The sequence below is a fragment of the Apostichopus japonicus genome, chromosome 10 (assembly GCF_037975245.1).
Source record: "Apostichopus japonicus isolate 1M-3 chromosome 10, ASM3797524v1, whole genome shotgun sequence".
NCBI classification, from domain to species: Eukaryota; Metazoa; Echinodermata; class Holothuroidea; order Aspidochirotida; family Stichopodidae; genus Apostichopus; species Apostichopus japonicus.
The window spans coordinates 6,142,482-6,163,811 of NC_092570.1; the positions used below are offsets into that span (position 1 = coordinate 6,142,482).

The 21,330-nt window shown below is 37.6% G+C and overlaps 2 protein-coding genes across 3 annotated transcripts; one reads left to right on the forward strand and one right to left on the reverse strand.

The window, feature by feature from the left end:
- Positions 1 to 11: 11 nt before the first annotated feature.
- Positions 12 to 10,911, reverse strand: LOC139975373 (G-protein coupled receptor 161-like). 2 transcript variants are annotated; one of them, XM_071983292.1, is made up of 4 exons: positions 10,790 to 10,911; positions 7,709 to 8,230; positions 5,874 to 6,670; positions 12 to 4,745 (listed from the first exon to the last, which is right to left on the reverse strand). In XM_071983292.1, the coding sequence occupies exons 2-4, from the start codon at positions 8,092 to 8,094 to the stop codon at positions 4,471 to 4,473; spliced, it is 1,458 nt and encodes a 485-aa protein (XP_071839393.1). In that variant the 5' UTR covers positions 8,095 to 8,230; positions 10,790 to 10,911; the 3' UTR covers positions 12 to 4,470. The 2 variants fall into 2 exon arrangements, with proteins under 2 accessions (XP_071839393.1, XP_071839392.1); XM_071983291.1 differs by having other exon boundaries at positions 10,705 to 10,860.
- A 3,752-nt stretch (positions 10,912 to 14,663) lies between these two features.
- Positions 14,664 to 18,794, forward strand: LOC139975376 (uncharacterized). Its single transcript, XM_071983306.1, has 2 exons — positions 14,664 to 14,852; positions 17,790 to 18,794. The coding sequence occupies exons 1-2, from the start codon at positions 14,687 to 14,689 to the stop codon at positions 18,488 to 18,490; spliced, it is 867 nt and encodes a 288-aa protein (XP_071839407.1). The 5' UTR covers positions 14,664 to 14,686; the 3' UTR covers positions 18,491 to 18,794.
- The last annotated feature ends 2,536 nt before the right edge of the window (positions 18,795 to 21,330 follow it).

Here is a 21,330-nt window from a genome sequence, read left to right on the forward strand (position 1 = left end):
CGAACAAATCGTGTGGTTTGGTAGAAAACATTTTCTTGCCAAGTATACCAGTAGAGTCGTACATTATGTTATTAGAAAAATGAAATTGCATTATTTCCTCCACAGGTAGTAAGACATCAAATGTGTGCACAGATGAAATGTGACCTTTAAGGGTAAAATAAATTGTTAGTAAAAATAGAATACAAAATACAGAAATGAATATATAAATAGTAAATAAATAAATTATAAGACAGCCTCAAGGGTGCTGTTAAAATCATTTACATGTATAACAGACAAAACTTTGGTACTATCACCAATGAAAGTGATCAGGACTTATGGTAAGTGACATTCAGAGCTAGGATGGGCCCTTGGAATAACTATGTCACCAGGCCAACTTGAAATTTTCATCTTTCCTTTTGTTGTTGACCTATACTGACCTTGGAAATTCATGAAAACACTTTACGCTTTACTGGTTACCTACTATGATCCACTTTACTGGTTACCTACTATGATCCACTTTACTGGTTACCTAATATGATCCACTTTACTGGTTACCTACTATGATACAATTTACTGGTTACCTACTATGATCTACTTTACTGGCTACCTACCATCATCAGCTTTACTGGTTACCTACCATGATCCGCTTTACTGGCTACCTACTATGATCCACTTTTCTGGTTACCTACTATGATCCGCTTTACTGGTTACCTTATATGATCCACTTTACTGGTTACCTACTATGATCCGCTTTACTGGTTACCTACTATGATCCACTTTACTGGTTACCTACTATGATCCGCTTTACTGGTTACCTACTATGATCCACTTTACTGGTTACCTACTATGATCCACTTTACTGGTTACCTACTATGATCCACTTTACTGGTTACCTACTATGATCAGCTTTACTGGTTACCTACCATGATCCACTTTACTGGTTACCTACCATGATATACTTAACTGGTTACCTACTATGATCCACTTTATCTTGTAAAGGTAGTTTACAGGCAAACAACTACGGTTGGCAACAAGAAGTTGAGATGAATTATTGAACTAACCATGTAAAGTATTCTTCTCTCTTATGTGAGTATTGCATAGTCTTTCATTAGGAATAACTAAAGAATGAAACATATAACTCTGTTGTGAATGGTGCTTGACGATATAACTAACATTTTGTAAAAAAATATTCAGGCTTGAAAATTGCTCTACCTTTGAAGATAGTTCATAAAATCTGTGGTATTTGTACCAACAAAATCATGTTCAGCATTTAAAGTCAACACTTTTAATTCTAGACTGTTATTTTTACAAAGGTAAATGCTTTATCTAAGATAACAAGCTCTACTAAAACTAGCACCAACTTCGGTGTGAAAACACTACCAAAAAAAAAGGAACATAAAAACATTTGGTAATGCTGATTAATTTTACATTAACTGGATTAGTATAATTTTGTAAGAAATCTGCTAAACTTAAACAGAAAATGGAAATTAAAATAATAATTAAATAATTTACAACACATTCCTGAAGACTAAATACTGAAATTCTTGTCCAAATCGGTGCTGTGGCAGAGTGAATAAAAGGCAGTGGTATTTGAAGCTATGAGGCTTAACAATTAGGAGGTTTGACTCCCTGGCCGGGTCATTGTAAGGGTTTTTTTCCATCAAAGAGCAATATACAGTTTTCCCATCTGAAATGACTTTCTAAATTGAAACATGTTAAATCATTTCCATTGATAACTTGCGGGCTTCTCCCACATTCGTTGTAACATAACTGCCTGATCATTATTATTAATGAGACGATTACATCGTATAACAATTGTCAAGACTTCAAAACTGGAAGAAAACTCTTTAACTCTTACAAGTAGCTTAAAAGGCAAGCTCTATTAGGCAAACTAGGAAGACATGTTGTGAATTTATAGCAAACTTTTTTCAAAATTTGTAGACATAATTATGAGAGCATTTTATTTCATAAATTTGTTAAATTTGCTAGTCGGACGACTCAACTGTGTCTAATTACAAACAAACCAACACTACAAGAGGGTTGCATCTCTTGAATGAGTGAGTGAACACAGTGAATTTTGAAGTAGAAACTTCAATTTCAAAGGTGCAAGGTTTTGAGATATTGGGTATTAAAACTGTACCAAAAGGGTTTTTGAAGTAAAACAGGTGTGAATTCATCATTGCACAATGACAGCAAAATGTTTTTAGCTTTGCCGTAATTTTTGGGCTTCATTCCTTTGATGTTTTGACCTTGGATTGAAATAAGCTTTCCCAATTTTATCCAAGAGAATGTGAAGTTACTGATAAGTCAATGACGACGCTAGAGTTAATATGGTTCTGCATCCTCGCTGTAAACTTTGAAAAAAACACATGAAACAAGTTTTTGTCACTGTCCTTCCAGGATATTGCAACTGGTTACTAGAAGTTCAATTTTTGTAAAGAATGTGTCAATTTAAATTTTTGCATGAATGGAAGTGCATATAATTCAGCCACCATGATTTTAGAATATGTTCCTCTTTTCATCAGGCCAAAACCCAATTTCCTCCTGAATTATCTATCCATTTGACCTAGATCCAGAAGGCCTTCACGGTGGATGCATCTATTGGACTATTAAACCAAATTTGCATAAATAAGCACTGGACTGAAATCGTTAACATGATTGAGTTGTTTACAATTAATAATCGGTTGATCGTAATATTCCGCACTTTTATCAACAACATTCCAAACGAACACCCTTTAGTTACCCCATCATGATTCATCTTTATCTTGTTCAACTGAAGTTCACAGAATTTCCTTCAAACTGCAAAACTGCTGATTATAGCTTCTTAACTCCAAAGTGCACAACAAATAATCTGCTAATTTTCAAGAGCTTAATTTTTTCGTGACTGACTGCGTATTTGCATCTGAACGAACCGACTGCGCGAACAGGATCACGCATTACTGCGAGCGTATCATGAAGTAAAATATTATACTTCATTATATTTTGTATACATATAACAACGATAAAAGTTATCACTTTGAGTGAGAAATTTGGGTGGACCCAAAAGGAAAGGTTACTAAATTCCTACATAATTTAACGAAATACGACCAGCAGCGTTGAACGTATGAGATTTAATTCTTGAAGTTAGTATGTCACATTTTCTGCACCTGTGATTCAAATTGTTAGAACTGTTACTAGGGAAACAGACTGTCACAACAATGATATAGATTTAAAGATAGACAGAATGACAAGGGCAGCAACCAAACCTTATGAAATGTTCTGCTACTGTAGTACAGTATAATCTAAGGAAAGGTTTTCCCCTTTCATCAAAAGTGTGCATTTTTTGATCGAGGCGTCCAAATTTTTCAATTTATGTGATTCATATTGATGAAAAATTAAATTCTAAAGATTTAAAATAGTTAATATTTTTCAAATATGTGCGATTCATATTGATGAATCATTTAATTCTAATGAATTATCATAGTTAATATTTTTCAAATTTGTGCAATTCTTATTGATGAATAATTTAAGTCTAATGAATTATAATAGTTTATGAAGACCGCTACTATCTAATGCCAATTTCAAAGTTATGTAAATTATGCTTAATGTTACACATGATGAATACTACTCATTAATATTACATTCATTTTCTTTACTCACTAACTAACACAACCAGGTCAAAAACATTAAAATTCAACTAAGGCAAGAATAGCTTCATACTTTACTCAATGCTATCAAATGTATTGATAACATGTGACCAGACATGAGAGAGAATCCAGTTGCAGCACAAACAGAGTTTTCAATCAACCAAAACATTAATTGAAGTATAATAAAATGGCATTCCATATCTCTCAATGGACATTTTTGGGCTTTGTAGAACTTTTGTGGCAGAGGCAAAAGATATTTACAATGTGCTATATTCAGATAAATCAAAATTTGGGGGGGGGGGGGGGGGTGGAAGGGGGAATTTTGTGCATGGATAAAAATTAGTGATGCAGCAATACTTCTTTGTTGATCTTATTAGAACCTCTTTACAAAAACAATTTGAGCTGTTCTTCTTCTTAGGGTGACAGTATTAAACAATTTCCAGCAGTTCACTGAACTAACCAAAAGTTCAATAATTCATTCTTCAAACAGCTAAGTATTTTTGAATCATTAAAGGTATGCTGTATTGGCCCCAAATATGCCAGGTTTTCAAATACGGTCAGCTTTGGTCAAAATTCTTAAACTATTTTTGTTATCACCCTGGAGGGAATTTTACCTCACTGATACATTCACACATCTTTTGTTTTTCATTTAGAATGTCTGAGAACAATTTGGAGAGTCAAGACCTCCAGGAAAGTACTTTTTGAAAACTTATAGCAATTATAGCATGCTATAATTTGGGGCCTACTGTATACAGACTAACTTTTAAACAAGTAATAAGTACAGGCTCTTACTCTAAAGACAACTCTAGGGGGATTTACAATATAATAGAGGGCAGTATTGCAAAATTACTTTCAAAGATCAAATTTAGGTAATTTCCACTTCACTGATCCCTTCATCCGGGCTCGCCGAGTTAAAATTAGGTTTTCTGTTTTCAATGTCGCTAGTCACAATTCCTGCCTCTTTCGTTTGGTCTTCTTTGTCATGTATCTCAGCGGCTGTCATCCGTTTAACAGTCCTGGTTACCTCTGAGGTTGAAAGGTCAAAGGTTGTTGATCTTTGACCCTTCTGCTGAATCTTCTTCCTGAGTCTATTCCGACCTTCTACGTCTTCGTACTCTTCGATACTTGTTAAGGCCATCCCTGAACCAAAAACAGATAAAATAAAAAAAATAAAAACATTCAAGGCATCAATAAGTATTCATATACTAGAATACTAGTGCATTCTGACTATCAGCTTGTTTGCCAAACTAGGTCATGGAACTATCAATATATTTGTGATTTTCCTATAGATATATCATTCTCTTTGGCAATCCTAAAAGATTAAGAATTACTCATTTGCGATTACGTGCAATGATTAAACATTGCTAGGACTGAAAGTTGCACTGCAGAACAATCGTATTACTTACAAGTAAATGCATGAAACTAACCGGAGCAGGTGCTTGCTGATTTTTAACACAGAGATAGTTTAGCAGTGTGAGAACCACATTCCTTTGCCATATTTGCTGACAAACTGCTTTAGTGTTGTGTTTGATAGGTTAGGCTACTTTTCAAAAGCAGATCAGTGTAGTGCTTGCTTGTAGTCGAGTAATCGCAACTTAGGTTTTGAGCGCGATTAACCAAACTACCAAAGTGTAATCTCGACTGCTGGCGATTAATCGGTTACGACTATCAGCACTATTATAGACACAGGAATTCTACCGGCGCTCATAAAATGAGATATGCAGCTCAACAGAGGCACGGCACAGATTACCTTGTAAAACCTCTTGTAGTTTGCATATTAACTTTTGACATGGTAGAGTAGCTTCAGAAATCATCCTTGGAAAAGTTACCAGCAATTTCGAAGCAACTCTCGGATAAAGATATGAAGAATGGCCGAGGCGAGGACATCATTATCTTTTACAACCGATAGAGACTAGAGCTACTGTCCTTTCTGTAATTTAATTAATTTAATTCATTCTATTCTTGTTGCATCATCCAGTAATAATAGTATAACCAAAGAGCTATAACAGAAAATGATTCCTTCTAGACAGAACTGTAGACAGTTAAATAAACTACACAGAACCTTTGATAGTGTTCTTGGAAGTTTATGAATAAATGAAGGTCATATCCAACAGGAGAGACAAAGGTTATATGCAAAATGAAAATACTACATATTCGTCTACTGAGACGATGAAAAGTACAAGACTTTATGCACAGAGTCACCCAAGAGTGTTGGCCTTAAATCCTGCATGCCACGACATCACACGACCGGAAATTTTCACCTCTTACCTGAGTCATTACTGCCATGTTTTTCACCCAACCTTGTCGTCACGGTTCCACTGAATCGGGAGTGAACACCATTCGTAGAGCTGTCAGCTAGACTACCGCCGATGCTCGTGGCGTGCGAGCCACGCCGCGTGGCAAATAGCAACACGTCGTCTTTGGACGCTAGCCTGAAAGTTCTGGGAAGACACGGGCAATACTGTCCGATGAGTTCAGATCGTATGCTTCTGTTCCAGACAGCATATATGAGAGGATTGACGATCAGCATTCCATATGCCAACCACATACTCGTTATCTGCGCCCAAGGTGATGCCATATTGACGCCCTGGACGGCCTCGTACATCAGCTCCACCACAAACGGACACCAGACCAGCGACAGGGCTCCCACGGTCAAGAAGACTGTCCGTAGAGCTTTGGTGGGGGAATTCATTCGGATATTTACAAGGAGCGACGTCCTTCTGGAACCTCGCCTCCTGGTGGACGGTTGGTTGACTACTATGTTGCCGTGGCTTACTCGCCTCGAGGATTGTCTGGCAACTCTTAGAATACCAAAATAGCACACAGAAATTATTGCAAATGGAACGGCAGCACATGTAACAAGGAAGAATATTGCATAGGATAAATGTTGATCCCAGACCACTATGCAAGCAGCTTTGGGCCTCGAATACTGATATGTGGACCAACCGAGCACGGGCGGTAAGGTGAAGACGAATGACAAGAACCAAGCTAGCACCAGAACTTCCATAGAATAGTGATTGGTCAACTTGAGAGAATACAGCATTGGGGTAACAATTGCATAGTACCTGCAAAAGATAGAAATTATGGCATAAATCAGCAAAATAAATTCTCAAAATATGGTTGTCTGTCTCACAAATATGTTACAGCAGCAGGGTTATGTTCAAAATAACTGATGCATCACATATGTTTGTTTGATTGTTTATTTGTTTCCACAGATCATAAATATTTGTAAATGTGGAGGGAAGTCCTCTAAAAAGCCAATACAGGCTTAACAAAGTAAATGGCTCCTATATATGAAATACAAATGACAAACGACCGGGCCTACAGTGGAAATTACAATCTTCCTTTGCTGCTTTCTAAATCTCTGAACACACTAAATTATGTCCATGGCCTAGTTGGAAAGGGCGACCCAATTCGAGCGGGAGGGCCAGGTTCAAATCCCGATGACGGCTGGAATTTTTCTTCAGTTTTACGATTTTCCAACCCATTGCCGTCCATTAATACATATGTGTCTCTGTTTGATAAATGGAACTGGACCTACTATGGCATAATCAGTATGAATTCAGCAAGCATGAAAATACTGATGAGGTAGGAGGTACTGGTTATGAAATTAAGTTGAGTGAAGGAAGACAGCAAATGTAATAACACTTTTTTTCAACCCATACAAGCATCCAATGTTCATTTTCCTAAGGAGTATAAGTGCTAAAAGGTAAACACACGACACCGGTGGTCAAAAAATGTTATAAAATACATATACGTTAAAATATGTTAACACAGTGGGCGCTAAATATGAATACGTTAAATAAGTCGCCTTTGTACTAGACACTTGGAAGTATGCTAAGAACACAGTGTAAGATCTACATACTATATAGGGTGAAGGCTGAAGATAGTGTTCTATGATAGCTTACACAACAGTTTTCTGTACAGTAACTGCTGAGCTGGAACCATATAATATCTTATAAAGCACAAAATTTAAAACCATTGAAACCTACTACACAAATTTACACACTAAATTCTTCATTGCTATAAATTGAGGAAATCACTTGGTAATTCACTTACTGCGCCACAGTAGCGTTTATCTGTCAAATACAATGAGTGCTTACCTATCCAATGTAATGAGTGCAACCATCCACACACTGCCAACCATTACGCACATCATGAAGAACCCCGAGACATAACACATCATGACTCCGAGGGTCCACTCGCCGATGACTAGACTGATCCAGTTCAGAGGGACAACGATGATTCCCACGGCTAGGTTTGAGACACTCAATGCAAGAATGAAACGGTTTCCCGGCGTCTGCAGGTAACTTCTTTTGTAGAATAAGCAAACTACTCCAGCATTAAGTAGGCAAGATATCACACAAATTAGAGCCAATGAGCAGGCTTGTAGCACAACTGATTGTACCCCTGGAGGACTGGAAGTGTCAGTAAAGCTTGGTGAGGTGCTGTTGTTTGTGATGGAATTACTCCCTCCAGTAGAACCCATCTTTGACTGCCTGCCAAATACTTGAGAGATCCCTTCCTCAACTGGGTCAGTTAATTACTGTTTCCAGTCACAACCTGCTGAACTGCAGCAGAGCAGCATATTGGTAAATTATGTTGAGTTTACATGTTGTAACATTCTGTGGGAAAGAACGACAAAGTATCTAGAGGTACAGTAATGTACATGTATGTCATTTGGGAAAAGACTTGTTGTTTCATCAAATTCAGATTGCATTGTAACTGAGAATCCCAAACAGGTGAAATGATAAACTATCATCAACCTCCATTACTTTGGAGATGCTGAAAAAAACAATAAAATAGTGGCAGGCCTATGATCCACCTGAAAGGGAGTTTTAATTACTAGCCTGAAGCTACTGTTCAACCAGAAAAATCCTTAAAAATTTGTCCTGGTAAAGAAAACAAGGTCACTTGCTTTAAATATAACACTAGTAGAGCAAAAGCAAATCTGCATCAAATAGCGCCTAGAGTGGCAATGTTGCTGGTGCGTGCAACAACAAACTCGATGTCGACTCATAGCACCTCGTTTAGAATGGGAATACGTGGCATAGTAAAGGCTTTATAATTGCCGCACCTTCCTAATTCACGCACCTTCAAATCTTACTAGCAAGGAGACAGCAGGCAACCTAAACTTTTTGCATTACATATTTCATGAGTTTGAATCCATTTTAGCTATGTGCTGATCAAAGTGTGTTTTTTTTTTTAAAGGAGAAATAAACCCTAGCTTTTTTTGCATCCATTCTTACGTTTTGACAGATGGTCTTTCCAGTAAAAGCAAAAGAAAAGCATAAAAATCCCTTCTTTGGGATGAAAAAACAATTTGAATGTAGTTCATGTGTGGCACCATTTTGTTTGAATTGAGCCAGTTCCCGGATGCACCGTGACGAAAACGAGCCACTTGGCGTATCTCAAGAAAAAATAGTTGCCAATCCCTAAAATAATTAGAATTGTCTGTGTGGCTCTGTTCACCATTGGAAAGCGAGAAGGAGAGGTTATGCTGACATGGATTGTTCGCGGAAAAAGCTTTGTTGAACGCAGGAGAATGTCTGACCAACAGACCTGAATTCGGTTAACACAACCAAAGGCTTGGCATGCAGGCATTTTAACCGGCCAAATAAGCTAAGAAGGTTGCTCGAACATAGTGTGAATAGACTATAACTCGTATGCAAAGCTTCATTGTTTTGAAGTTACGAAGTGGCTCGCCTACGTCACTTTTGAAGTGCCCTCAATTCTCAAAATAACAAACTGGCCGTTGTTCAATAGGGTAACAAAAATAATTGGGAAATTCGCGTAAAAGTCATGGAAACTTAGTTATTACACACTTAGTTATTTCATAAATGGAATTAGAAAATTATCCCCTACCACATGTACACTGCAAAAACCCAGAGTTTATTTTTCCTTTAAGCTTATAAAACCCTCCCCCCAGTCTTGCACCTATTTTGGGGATTTGGAAATCTTACTCCCTAAAACTAACCAAAATTACAACACTATTCCCTAGGACCTGACCTGTCTGAGGTTAGAGGCTCAGAGCATAGCAAACAGCATTCAGAGTCAACTGATGTACTTACACAAAAGTTACAGACTGCTTATAGCTATATGTGTCCATTTAGGGGTGTGAAAGAACTTGACACGGCAGACATTTTGTGGTCAAATTCTGCTCAATTGTACGTTGCTCATGCACAGAACAATAAATATTTTGAGATCATTACATTTCTGAGGAACCACACATATCAAAAACACATACAGTTTGGATTTTTCCTTGATAGAAATCGTTGATCAAATCCTTAAGTGCGTCAATAATGAGCCCACCATGCTACTGAAAATATTTCTAAATACTGCTACTTAGACTAGTCCTTCCAAATGTTTCATATGGTCGTGCCATCGGTACATTGGCCCATAATCGTAACATGGCCTGGGGCCCCAGTATTAAGGACCAAAAAATATGACTCCCAAAGGCCAAATTGGCTGAATTTAGAACAGTCTTAAAACAGAACAAATTTTCATTGTCCTAAATATTGTACAATACAATTGTTTAAGTTCTCTCTCAATACCCACCACATTATGAATTCAAACGAACCCTTTCCTCAACAGAGAGAGCCTAAAAGTGCCATATCTAGAGGTGCCAAATGTGAAGCCCAACCCATGCATGGTTAGGCTTGGGTGAATTTGAACTTGTGAGTAATAATTGAGTTAAGTGGCAATACGACCTGGCCTACATCAAAATTGTTCAATAATTTTGGCATAAGAAATCAATTGATAACTTCACAACACTACAGGGAGATACGCTAGTCGAATTCCAATGATCTTAGTAACCCTGAGCTTTAGCCTAGCTTTCGTTATACTGTTATTGTGTTAGCGTAGTACTGACACGGTAACTAATAGTAAGACTAGCCTACTTATGTAGGCATAGGAGTAGTGGCCTACTGAAGTGAAAGTGCCAGGCCTCTGAGTTATCAAAGCCAAACGTTAGTAACCGGACCATAACTTTTTGGATCGTTATGTGACAACGGTATTATGGCTTAAAGTTTTACGTTGCGATATGAAAGGAATTCTGAGACCAATTTGCATGACACTTTGTAATAATATGAAAATATACCAATAGAGCAATTAAATCCGGTAAATACAAAGTTACTCCAGGGAGGACGTCCGGTACGATTTCGCTTTCTGAACTTTTGACAAACCTGACCAGTGCAGCTTCAAATTTATCTGCTATTTACGATACGCATCGAAGCGTCACTACGATTGATTTAGAGTTCAGTTGACTGGATATTACTCTCATTTTGCTGTAAAATAAAACCTTTCTAATGCATGTGCAGTACATGGACTTCAGTTTTGGTGTAATAGCAAAGAATGAAGGCCTATCTAGCATCGTACAATAGGCTACTACTACTAGTGGGCCTACAAAGGTGATATCACCATGATACGTTTGGTCCTGAGCAGTGACGTAACAGGCTTTTTCGTCGGAGGAGGGGTGCTGAGGGGGGGGGGGGAGGGGGAAAATAAAAAGTGCGAGTTTAGCGCGCCCAGTTCGGTCATGTTAGGTACTTTTCAATATGCAAGCACTCGAAACTGTTGGGGTACGATTAAGTGTGAAGTAATTATAGTAATAGCGAAGGCGTTATGACGAATAGGAACCGGGCAGTTCGATATATATATCACAGCATGAAGTTGAGTAACGTAAACAGAGAAATTAAACAGACATTCAAATAAATCCAAGTTTTTCAACGGATAATGTTGATGATCTTATTTCAAGAGTCAATACCAGAACAGAAACCATGGTTTCGGTACTTTTTTGAATTTTTCTTTCCCAAATTGGACAGTTTATTCCTGATCTTCCATCCGCTACATTGCTGACGAGATAGTCCAACTAAAAATAGGAACTTTGATATATTGTAGAGAAAGTCACTGAAGCGAGCGCGTAGTCAGGATTTCATCTTTGTGGTTTGGGCGGATTCAATTTATTGACCTAATTTATACTTAATTTATTGTCATGGAGAACGCTTTGCGCTAACTGCGTGGGGTGCAGGGCCCCGCCAGAAAACATACTATTGGGGGAAAGGGCGAGTGCCCTGGAAGCTATACGCTATGGTGGACTTAAGAGGCTTCAAAGATTTCAAAGTTTATCCAATCGGCCGAGATTTTAGCCAACTTGGGTCTGTCCTGTAGCACCGGCCACCGATCACGTACAATAGTTCGGTACGACCAAATTTGAAATCGTTATATCTAAGGCTCGGTCAATGTGAATAGCCTATTGTGTAACAACTTTTGTACCGATTAGGGGGTGTTACTAAAACGAATGACAATTGCGTTACACATAACGAATGACAATATGTTGTACACACTAAAAAAATGCGTTGACTAAAACGAATGACAGTAATGAAAGCACAGACATTTGCTTCAATCGGATATCACAGTTCAGACTTCGTGGGTATCTAGATCTAGTAAAGTACGGACAAGATAAAAACGCACCTTATAGTAAGCGAAATTGTAAGTCTGATTTTAAAAAGTAAATTTAACGTCATTTTTCCGATATTAATTGTTAGAGACTAACAATACTATAATCTTGAAACGGCTTCAGTTATCTAATTTCTATATATATCTACAGAGGTAAAAAGCAAAGCACTCAAGCGCATTCTCACACAAAAACTTTCCCTGTGGTTTCTATCCGTAAAATACACCAAAACCCTGCAATCACATAACATGCGATTTTCCTCAAATCATTTTTGCGCAGAAAACCAATAACAGCCTCCACTCCGTTAATCATTTTATCTCCACTCTACACTGTCCTTCGTTGTCATTCGTTGTCATTCGCTGTCATTCGCTGTCATTCGAGAATGATAATTAACCCTGTACAAAGTCAATTGTCATTCGGTCATTCGCTGTTATTCGTTTTAGTTTGTCCCCGATTAGGGCCTACTTTGATCACGCGTTCTGCAAATTCTATTCGTTCAGATTTTAAAATTTTAACAAGTATACTTCTATTGATACCTTAGCAGTTAGCTTACAAGCTAAAACGAAGGCTTCCGAAACGGCTCCCGGCCCCCAAAACGGGTGCATGCGGGCGGCTTCCAGAGGGCATTCCCAACATTACGATGACATCTTATCATCTATAATTGCGTTTACAACTCGTTTTGCTTCAATCTGTTTCATCTTGAAGGACCTTGGCTCCGATGTGTGGTATCTTCTAGATACCTAACACTCTCGATAAGTGCTTTTGTTTAGTGCCGCTGGAGTTATTAACGTAAGGTGTTTGGGACAGTTCACGTAGGAGAGTATACAATCTGGATATTAATTAGTGTATTGGCAGGTCTTGCAACTATTGCTGGTTTGGTACTATCACTTCTGTTAAAACGGGAGCGCTAGGATCCTAGCGTGTAGGCTTCGAGTATACATTCCCTTCTGCAGTTCGTGTACCATGTAATGTGGAACTAATTACGTACTGTCAGTGTCTTCGAATATCCAAAAACGGAGATAGCTTGTGGGACTCGATAAGACTCTCAAACAGATCAAAAGCGAGTCCCGAAACGAGGGCGACATGTTGTCCATGTGTAGTTTATTAATTAAATTCCTTGCTATCAGTTGTATTAATGTCTATATAAAACATGGTTCTTTTTAACATATACGGTTAAAATATTTAGGCAACAAAGATCACGATTCTAGGGAGCCACATAATGGGACTATCAACCCTAGTAATTATGGAACGCCCAAACCGACAAAAATGCAGAAAACAAATAATGTAAACCTAAGTCATTATATGAATACAAAGTTATCGCCACATAATGACCAAGAACAATTTAAGTCCTTATGTGGCACTAATAGCACCTCCACATAATGACCAAGAATATTTTATTTATCATGCGATCCTTATACACTGCCACATAATGACCGCCAATACCGACAATATTCACAAGTCCTTATGTGGAGATTCGCATATCGCCACATAAGGACTAACGCAATTCGTTAGTCCTTATGTGGTAATATGAGAGTATCGACATAAGGACTAACGAATATTGTCCGTTTTGGCGCGTAGAAAATAATTATTTGATCATTTCTCATGCCACATAGTTTTGTGGGTAGGTCAGAGGTCATTTGGGGTCACCAGGGGCCAAATTTTGGAATCCTGTTCATAATATACTCTGTCTCCCACCGACCAGCCATTCGATAACATGTGCGTGACGCCGTATAGAATCCGTAGAATCAAATAAAATTCCCGCGAACAAGGTTGCATAGGCTTTGTCAAGTCGCTTGAGCGTAGGTATTTTTACAGGTGATTTATGTTCAATTGTTTGAGACACTATAGGCATAGCTGCTTATTTATGTTTCTGCGACATGTTAAACTTTGTTCATCACTTATTTTTGATGGAATAAGTTTAAATTTCGCGAGTATATTTGTAGTCACGGTCCTGATATTGCGAGTACTTTTAAAACTGTTTGTCTAGGCTTGAGAAGAAGCTTGTTGTCATTGGTAGAGATCAATTTGTATGCTGAATACAAGAAAAGTGTTCATCTTGGTTATCAGCTGCCAATGTGAATATTGTTCGCATATCTCAATGCTCTTTACACTGGACTACTCTGAAGTATGTTGTTCATTCTGGCTATACGCTACAGCCAGCTATAGTGTGTCACATTCATATGAGAGTATTCATGTAGCATCATCGAAACCACACTGTAGTTTTGATGTCTGGTTTTTAAATCTAATTCCTTTCTAAACCTTTTCGACTTCCATTTCGAAGGTCGGGGGTGAAGTAGCACGATATATACTACCTGTGCGCTATTTTGGGGGGGACAAATTATCTACTTTACTCGCTATAAACGGGTCAAAGATATAAGTGACATGTCTTGCATGTCAATTTCAGTGGGTACCCACTCAGCTAACGCGTCAAGTAAATTATATTAGCTCTCGTGCAGTAACACGTATACGCAAGCGGCCAATGCCTGTTGCGGTTTTCACACCTCCTACCAAACGTATATGGATGGACGACTGAGAAAAATTATCATAAACATATAAATGCAGGTACATTTTCACCTTGTACTTAAAAACATATAAATATATCTGTCTGTTGCTCAGCCTGGGACAGATGCTACTAACCATCATGAAGTACCTCCACGGCCTTTTCCTGTTTCATCTAACTTGCGTCGCTGCCTCTCATGAAGTGGATGTTGCTCCTATTCAATGGAATGGGGTGGCAGGCTACCTAGCTGTTGATCACGCAGACGTTAAAGAGAAGCTGGCTGCTTATCAAGGTATGAAGAAATATCGAATGTATATATAGCCATACAACCTCTGAGATAATTTAAAGAAAAGCTCGTGGTTCTAACTTGTTTTGTTAAAGGCATGCTCGCTTATATATAGATAGTTATAAAACAGTGAATAGAACTTGAATTTAGTTTATTTTATGTTAACCTATAGTATACCGTACAGGTTTTTGTATCTGGCAATATATATTTTTGATTTCATATATCTTGGAACAAATCAGCAATACCAGTATATCTTTGCTTTCGGGCTTTTACTCAGTATAAATCGTACCCTATAATAAATCTCAAACAGGGAATTGCAATGTACAATGTAAATATGAAATGGTACAGACTGAGTAAATAATCATAAAAGGTGCATACAATACACAGACATATTGATTACACAAAATAACAAGAAAACGTTAAACCTAAGAAAGCCAAACTAGATTTATCTAATGGAATCCTTATTATAAAACTCAATGGCGACACCCAAGAAAGGTGAGGAGTATACACCACTATTAATAAAAAATGTTGTATTTTGAGACTTTTGACGAAAGTATACATGTCAAGCAGCCGGGACGCCTGCGCTAAGACAGAAGTTTGTAGCAGACTTTTTTAAAAGTTTGTAAAAGACGTTTGTAAAAGACGGTGCAACGTTTTTAACGGCTACATTGAAACCGTCATTGTTTGCTGTTAAAAAACAACTTCGCTATGTCAAGTTTTCTTCTTTTACCGGGATGATTTTCCCCTCCTTTTTTACTTATATTTCATGAAGCGGTAATACCAACATTGCCGTCACAAGCTATAAGTTATCGTAAGTTGTCAAACTGAAGTAGATTAACATCTCCAATTTATACAAAGATGTAATTGTTGATAATCAGCTTTGTGTTTTTTGCGACAATTGGGAAAATTGTCAGTTTAATTAAATTAGTACAAATAAGAACAGTTTTCACGCACTATAAACACTTATTCCTTCATATCTATTTTTAACAACCTACATGGTTAATTAGACTCATGATGTGCATTTACGCAGGCAACTGAATCACCTGACGAGAAAATACCCCACTCAAGTTTGGGTAACACCTAATTCACTATGAATATGCAAATATACGGTGACAGTGTTCCCAAAACGGTAATGAAAGTGTAATCGTTAACTCACACAAAAGTTAAATAATGGGTGTCAAGTCATTATATCCACCACTCATGCAGACACTTCATTCTTAATTAACGTTATGCACAGCGCGTTCAACTGTTATTCTACGACAAATAGTCAACGCAATAGTAATTGATGGTATTAATTAGGGTACTTTTACGTAATTTAAGGTATTACGGTACTTTTACGTTCATAACGTCCTGTTAGTTTACAGAACGGGCATGAACGCCGGCTTACTGTGCATTGTGGTTAGGCCTTAAGAGCCAATTTTCAAAGCGAGCGTATTCAGTCCAACAGAAAGCGCTTCACTTAAAAATCGAATATTAGAGAGTTTTGAGGTTACTGAATAATTTAAATTGTCTTTGATACCTCCCTTCGTTGTTCCTTCAACTGAAGATGAATGCACATGCTAAAAAGCATTTCACATTATTATAAAGCTGCTATATGGTATAAACGGCGCCTCACAGTAATTTTATGTCAAAATGTTCACCCTTAATATACAAATATATTCTAACAGTGTATCGTTTTGAGTGTTAAGTGTTCAAAGTTGTGTGGGTGTCTGTGTGTGTGAACTTATAGTCGCCGGGAGCGAATTTTCTTTCCCAAACAGGTTTGCCATTATGTGTAAATAGCCGCTAATGATTGGTCGGAAAAGTTAAGTTATCACCATAGAAACCTTCACTTCGAGGTTACCAAAATCCATCTGTTGCAACGAATATATACCCGTCCTATATGTACGGTGTTTATTCAATTATTTCCTCTTTATACGATTTACCCCAATGAAGATACATATAATTCAACAGAAAAATCATGTTAATTAAGCTTCGATTATTCGCGTACCATTTTCAAAATTTTAGACAGGAAAATTCATACAAACTATAGAGTCCTAAACTGAATCGTGCAATTCACTCACGTTTTGTTCCGAATCAAACTATTACTGCTTTCATGTTTGCGTATATTTGTTCAATTCTCGTGAACTCACGTCGGGAACTTGATTTTCGTGTACCCATTCCACGAGACGAATTCCCATTGCAATACCGTATATGTTTACGAATCTTGGACCGGATAACGTCAACACGAACCAAATTGAATGTAGCAAATATATCATAAGTAAGGTTAACACGTGTTCCAAGTAAAGTAAGTGTGTTTGGAAGGAAACCACGAAACAAGACTTATAACTAAGTGTCTCATCTTAATCAACAACAAACAAATAATTATGTTCAGGGTTAAGCACCATGTTTCAGTAACGTCAGTAAACTCATTCATGTTTTTACACTTTAAGACCCGTGGACATATTATCATTCTTCTGGTTCAGTGTATTTCTACCAACTTCCAATCGATGTTCATTATTGATGCTGACGTCACGAACAATCTGACTGGGTGAAAACTCCGTAATTGCAAACCTGTTTGGAGCAACAACAAAAACCCTGCCCGGGAAGGGCTGTGATGTAAAGTGGGCCTTACTAAATAAGTGGGGGACATGTTACGAACCCACCCCATATCGATCTGTTCTGCCACCCAGAAATTGGAACCCAACCTGGAAGTACAATATCAAGAACAAAAAATACTTTGACTACAATTGATCCAATAACTTGCAACTAACGTCAATTTTATATCGAATTATGTGATGATGCTACGTTAATCAATATATACTGCATATGTCCTTTACCATTCCAGTAAGACTCTGGTGTAAAGGAAGACACATTTGAAAGCAAATGTCGGTAAGAAGAAGTAAGAATTAAAGTACATATTGAGATTACGTGCACAACTTGTTATGTTTTCCTTTCGTGCAGGTTCACCGTTGTTCTTACCAGACACCACTGTGTTTCCTGGTCTCATCACGTCAGTTCAACATGTCGTTTACTTCAACTTCGGTTATTTGACTGCTGACGAATTTCACGGTGTCGAACCAAGTCCTCAAGTAACCGTCAACATTCCATTACTGAGCGACCACCCATCTGGGCCACCTTCTTATTCCTTAGCTGTGGCCAAATTCTACACACCAGACCGAGGGGATATTCCTGCAGTAAACGTCGCCTACCCTTACTACCCTGTTGATGAAATCAGAATAAACGATGACGGAGCTGTGATTCAACATGGGCAAGAAGAGCTGAGAGTTTCCTTCGTGAAGTCCAAACCCTGCAAACCTCCTAACGATATTGTTCAGCACGAATTTACAGAATTTGTGCTCGATGATGTCCAAACAGGAGCACCTCTTCCCGATTTCTCTTACTGTCAGAGACATCCCGAAGAAACTTCCGCCGAATTCTGTCAGGTTGGGGAACAGCTAGAAGATGATTTGCAATCCTGGAAATACCAGATTTGCCAAGCCTGGGAGTCACATGACCACACGTCATGTGAAACGTCAATACAGATAGAAAAGATCACGCCATTTTTTCGTGATATCCTCGCTTTAGGTGATAATCAACCGATAGTAGTTGCGTCTGAAAGTTATCATGGCCATTACACAGTGAAAATGAGATACCCATGTTAAATTAATACACGCAGCTCTCGCACAGATATCATGAGTATGTGATTATAATGCATGCATATTTAATGTTTCAGTTTTATAGCCGAGGCACACTCGGCCATCATTATTAATATTGGTCAAATGTGACAAAATTGTGATACCTTTTCAGCACAAACTACTGCATGGCATAAGCTAATGATAATGGTTTGAGTTTGCGCATCTCATCATCTTAATCTGACTAACAATCAAGAAGAACTCACAGACATTCTCCACCCTCCATCGGTATTTAGCCCCCCCCCCTCCCCCACCAACCTAAGATGGCTCAAATTAGACTAAACTAAATAAAATCATATATATATATATATATATATATATATATATATATATATATATATATATATATATATATATATATATATATATATACCCTTTCCTTTCAAACAATATAGCACACACATATTGTTATATTTATAATCCCCTTTTACAATTCTTGCGAAGAACATGTTTTCGTGAAATTTCAAGAACGGAACAACTCTGGGCGTACAGAAAATGCATGTTGTAATTGAATAACTTAACTTACTTTATCTTTCTTACACTTTCTTGTTTTTGAATGATTATAACGTTCAACATCAACTGCAAATATTAGGTTCTTTTTTCTTTTTTCTTCTTACTTCTCTTACAATCATAATATAATACTTCATGTTTAGTATATTAGAAAATTATATGGGTGACTATATCCATTTCCGTATACCCGAAAATAATATTTCGTTTGAAGAGAAAAACTGTTGCTTTAAAATCGATTCTCTACGTCTAATATGAAAGACCCAGTGAAATAACAGTCCCAAAATAGATGCTCGATATTCTCAGTTTCTCTGTTGCAGAAGGAACAAACCTCTGTATCATTTATACCCATCAACGCTAAAAGTGTATTGGTTGCAATAATACGGTGTTAAAATTTAAATCGAAAGTATTGGAAATTTGCATCTAATACAGTGTAGTGTGGAATCTTAAAAAAAAATCCTGTCCCAGTCTTTTTTGGTCAGATCTTTAAAGGAGCAACCCCACTGCTCTCTTGCAGTCGAAACTTTTAATAAACGATGTAAATACGCATTATAGATATACTGAGAGATAGAGCTGTAGCCCGAATACATAATAGTATTGCAATGCTGTTCATAACATCAGTACTATGGCAACCTGACCTTTTCCATGCACCACTGGGGAATTGCACTTATTAAACCCCAGTACAAGTAAAGGGTATACCAGCATTATAAACCTGTTTGAACCTTACTAAAGTACTCAAAGTGTTCTTAAGTCTTAGAAAGTTTCGGTTGATAATTCAGTCGGAACAGATCATTGCCATCACCCGTAAAAGTGATCCCACGCATCTGAACCTTGTCCATGCGTAATAGTGATATTAAAGTCATATACTGCAGCTGGAATATGATTGCTATATATGGGCCCAGCGGAAAAAGACTAGACCGTGGACATATTCATAGACAAACCGGAAGCTTCTTTTAACTGCTCATCATCTCCGTAAACGTGGTAACACTGCCATCAAGGAAAAGTGTGGTGTCGTCGGCATATTGCATAATTTTTATTTCTGTGTTACTTATTCTAATACCCTTAATAATATCATTATTCTGCACTTTTACGGCAAATACCCCATCCACCAAGATAAATAAATATGGGCTAATGGGCATCCCTGACGGAACCCCCCCCCCCCCCCCCCGTTGAAGTGGAAAGAAACCCGTCGAATAACCATTATTACAAATACAACTAATGACAATAACTATAAAAAAAAAAACATCTATCCACGTTTTAAAAATACTACCAAAGTTGAAATATGACAGTTGTTTTAACGAACGACCATTCTAACTTATCAAACGCTTTTCCAAAATCTACAAGAAACAAAAACTCTGGAATTTCATAATGAGAGCAATACTCTATTAAGTCTAACAGAATATCTAATGTTTTCCCCAATAAATCTATTTTTCAAAACCAGGTCTGCTGAGGACCAATGATATTATGGATGACAGATTTAAATCTAGAAGCTATCGCTTTCGCGCCAATTTTTATAGTCAATGTTCAGGAGTGTGATGGGCCGATAATTTTGTAAAAAGGCATGATTCTATTTTAAGTTTCAAAATTAATGTCACAATGCCTATTGACTGCTCCGCCGCCAGACTTCTATTATCATACCCATAATTTAACGAGTCTAGTATCAACTGCCCTATTGAAGGCCAAAAAGTTTTGTAAAAGTTCACAGATTGCCCGTCATTGCCTGCAGGGCTTTGTCGTTATGCATCGCTGATAGAGCTTGGTAGCACTCATCTAGAGTAAGGACACTGTCACAAGACTTTACATCGATATGGGCAATATTTTGGTCGGGTTGAAAAAAGGATCGTTGAAAAGAGGATCGGGAATGCATGCATCTGAGCTGTAGAGCTTCTTATAAAAATTCTCCATCTCTTTGCGAATACCGTCCTTGTCCGTTACAATAATACCGTTATACTTTTCTCAAGTCGTTGAATCGAATTAAATGCTTTGTTCCTTCTTTCTAAATTTCAAAAATATTTTGAGTTTTCTTCTCCTTCTTCCACCCAACGTGCACGAGACCTGATGATGGTGCCTCGAGCTGTGAGCTTCCTTAAATCGTGATCGTAAATTTGCTGATTCCTCAAGATATACTTGTTGTTCAAGCTCGGCAATTTTATTAATAAGATCATGTTCTTTTGCCCGTCTCTCTTTGGCCCGATCTTTTGAGAAAATCATGCTAGTCTTACGAATGTTAAACTTTAACATCTCCCATTGCAGTGTACAGTAGGGTCCTGAGCAGTATCCTTCTCTAGCCCATTACGAATTAG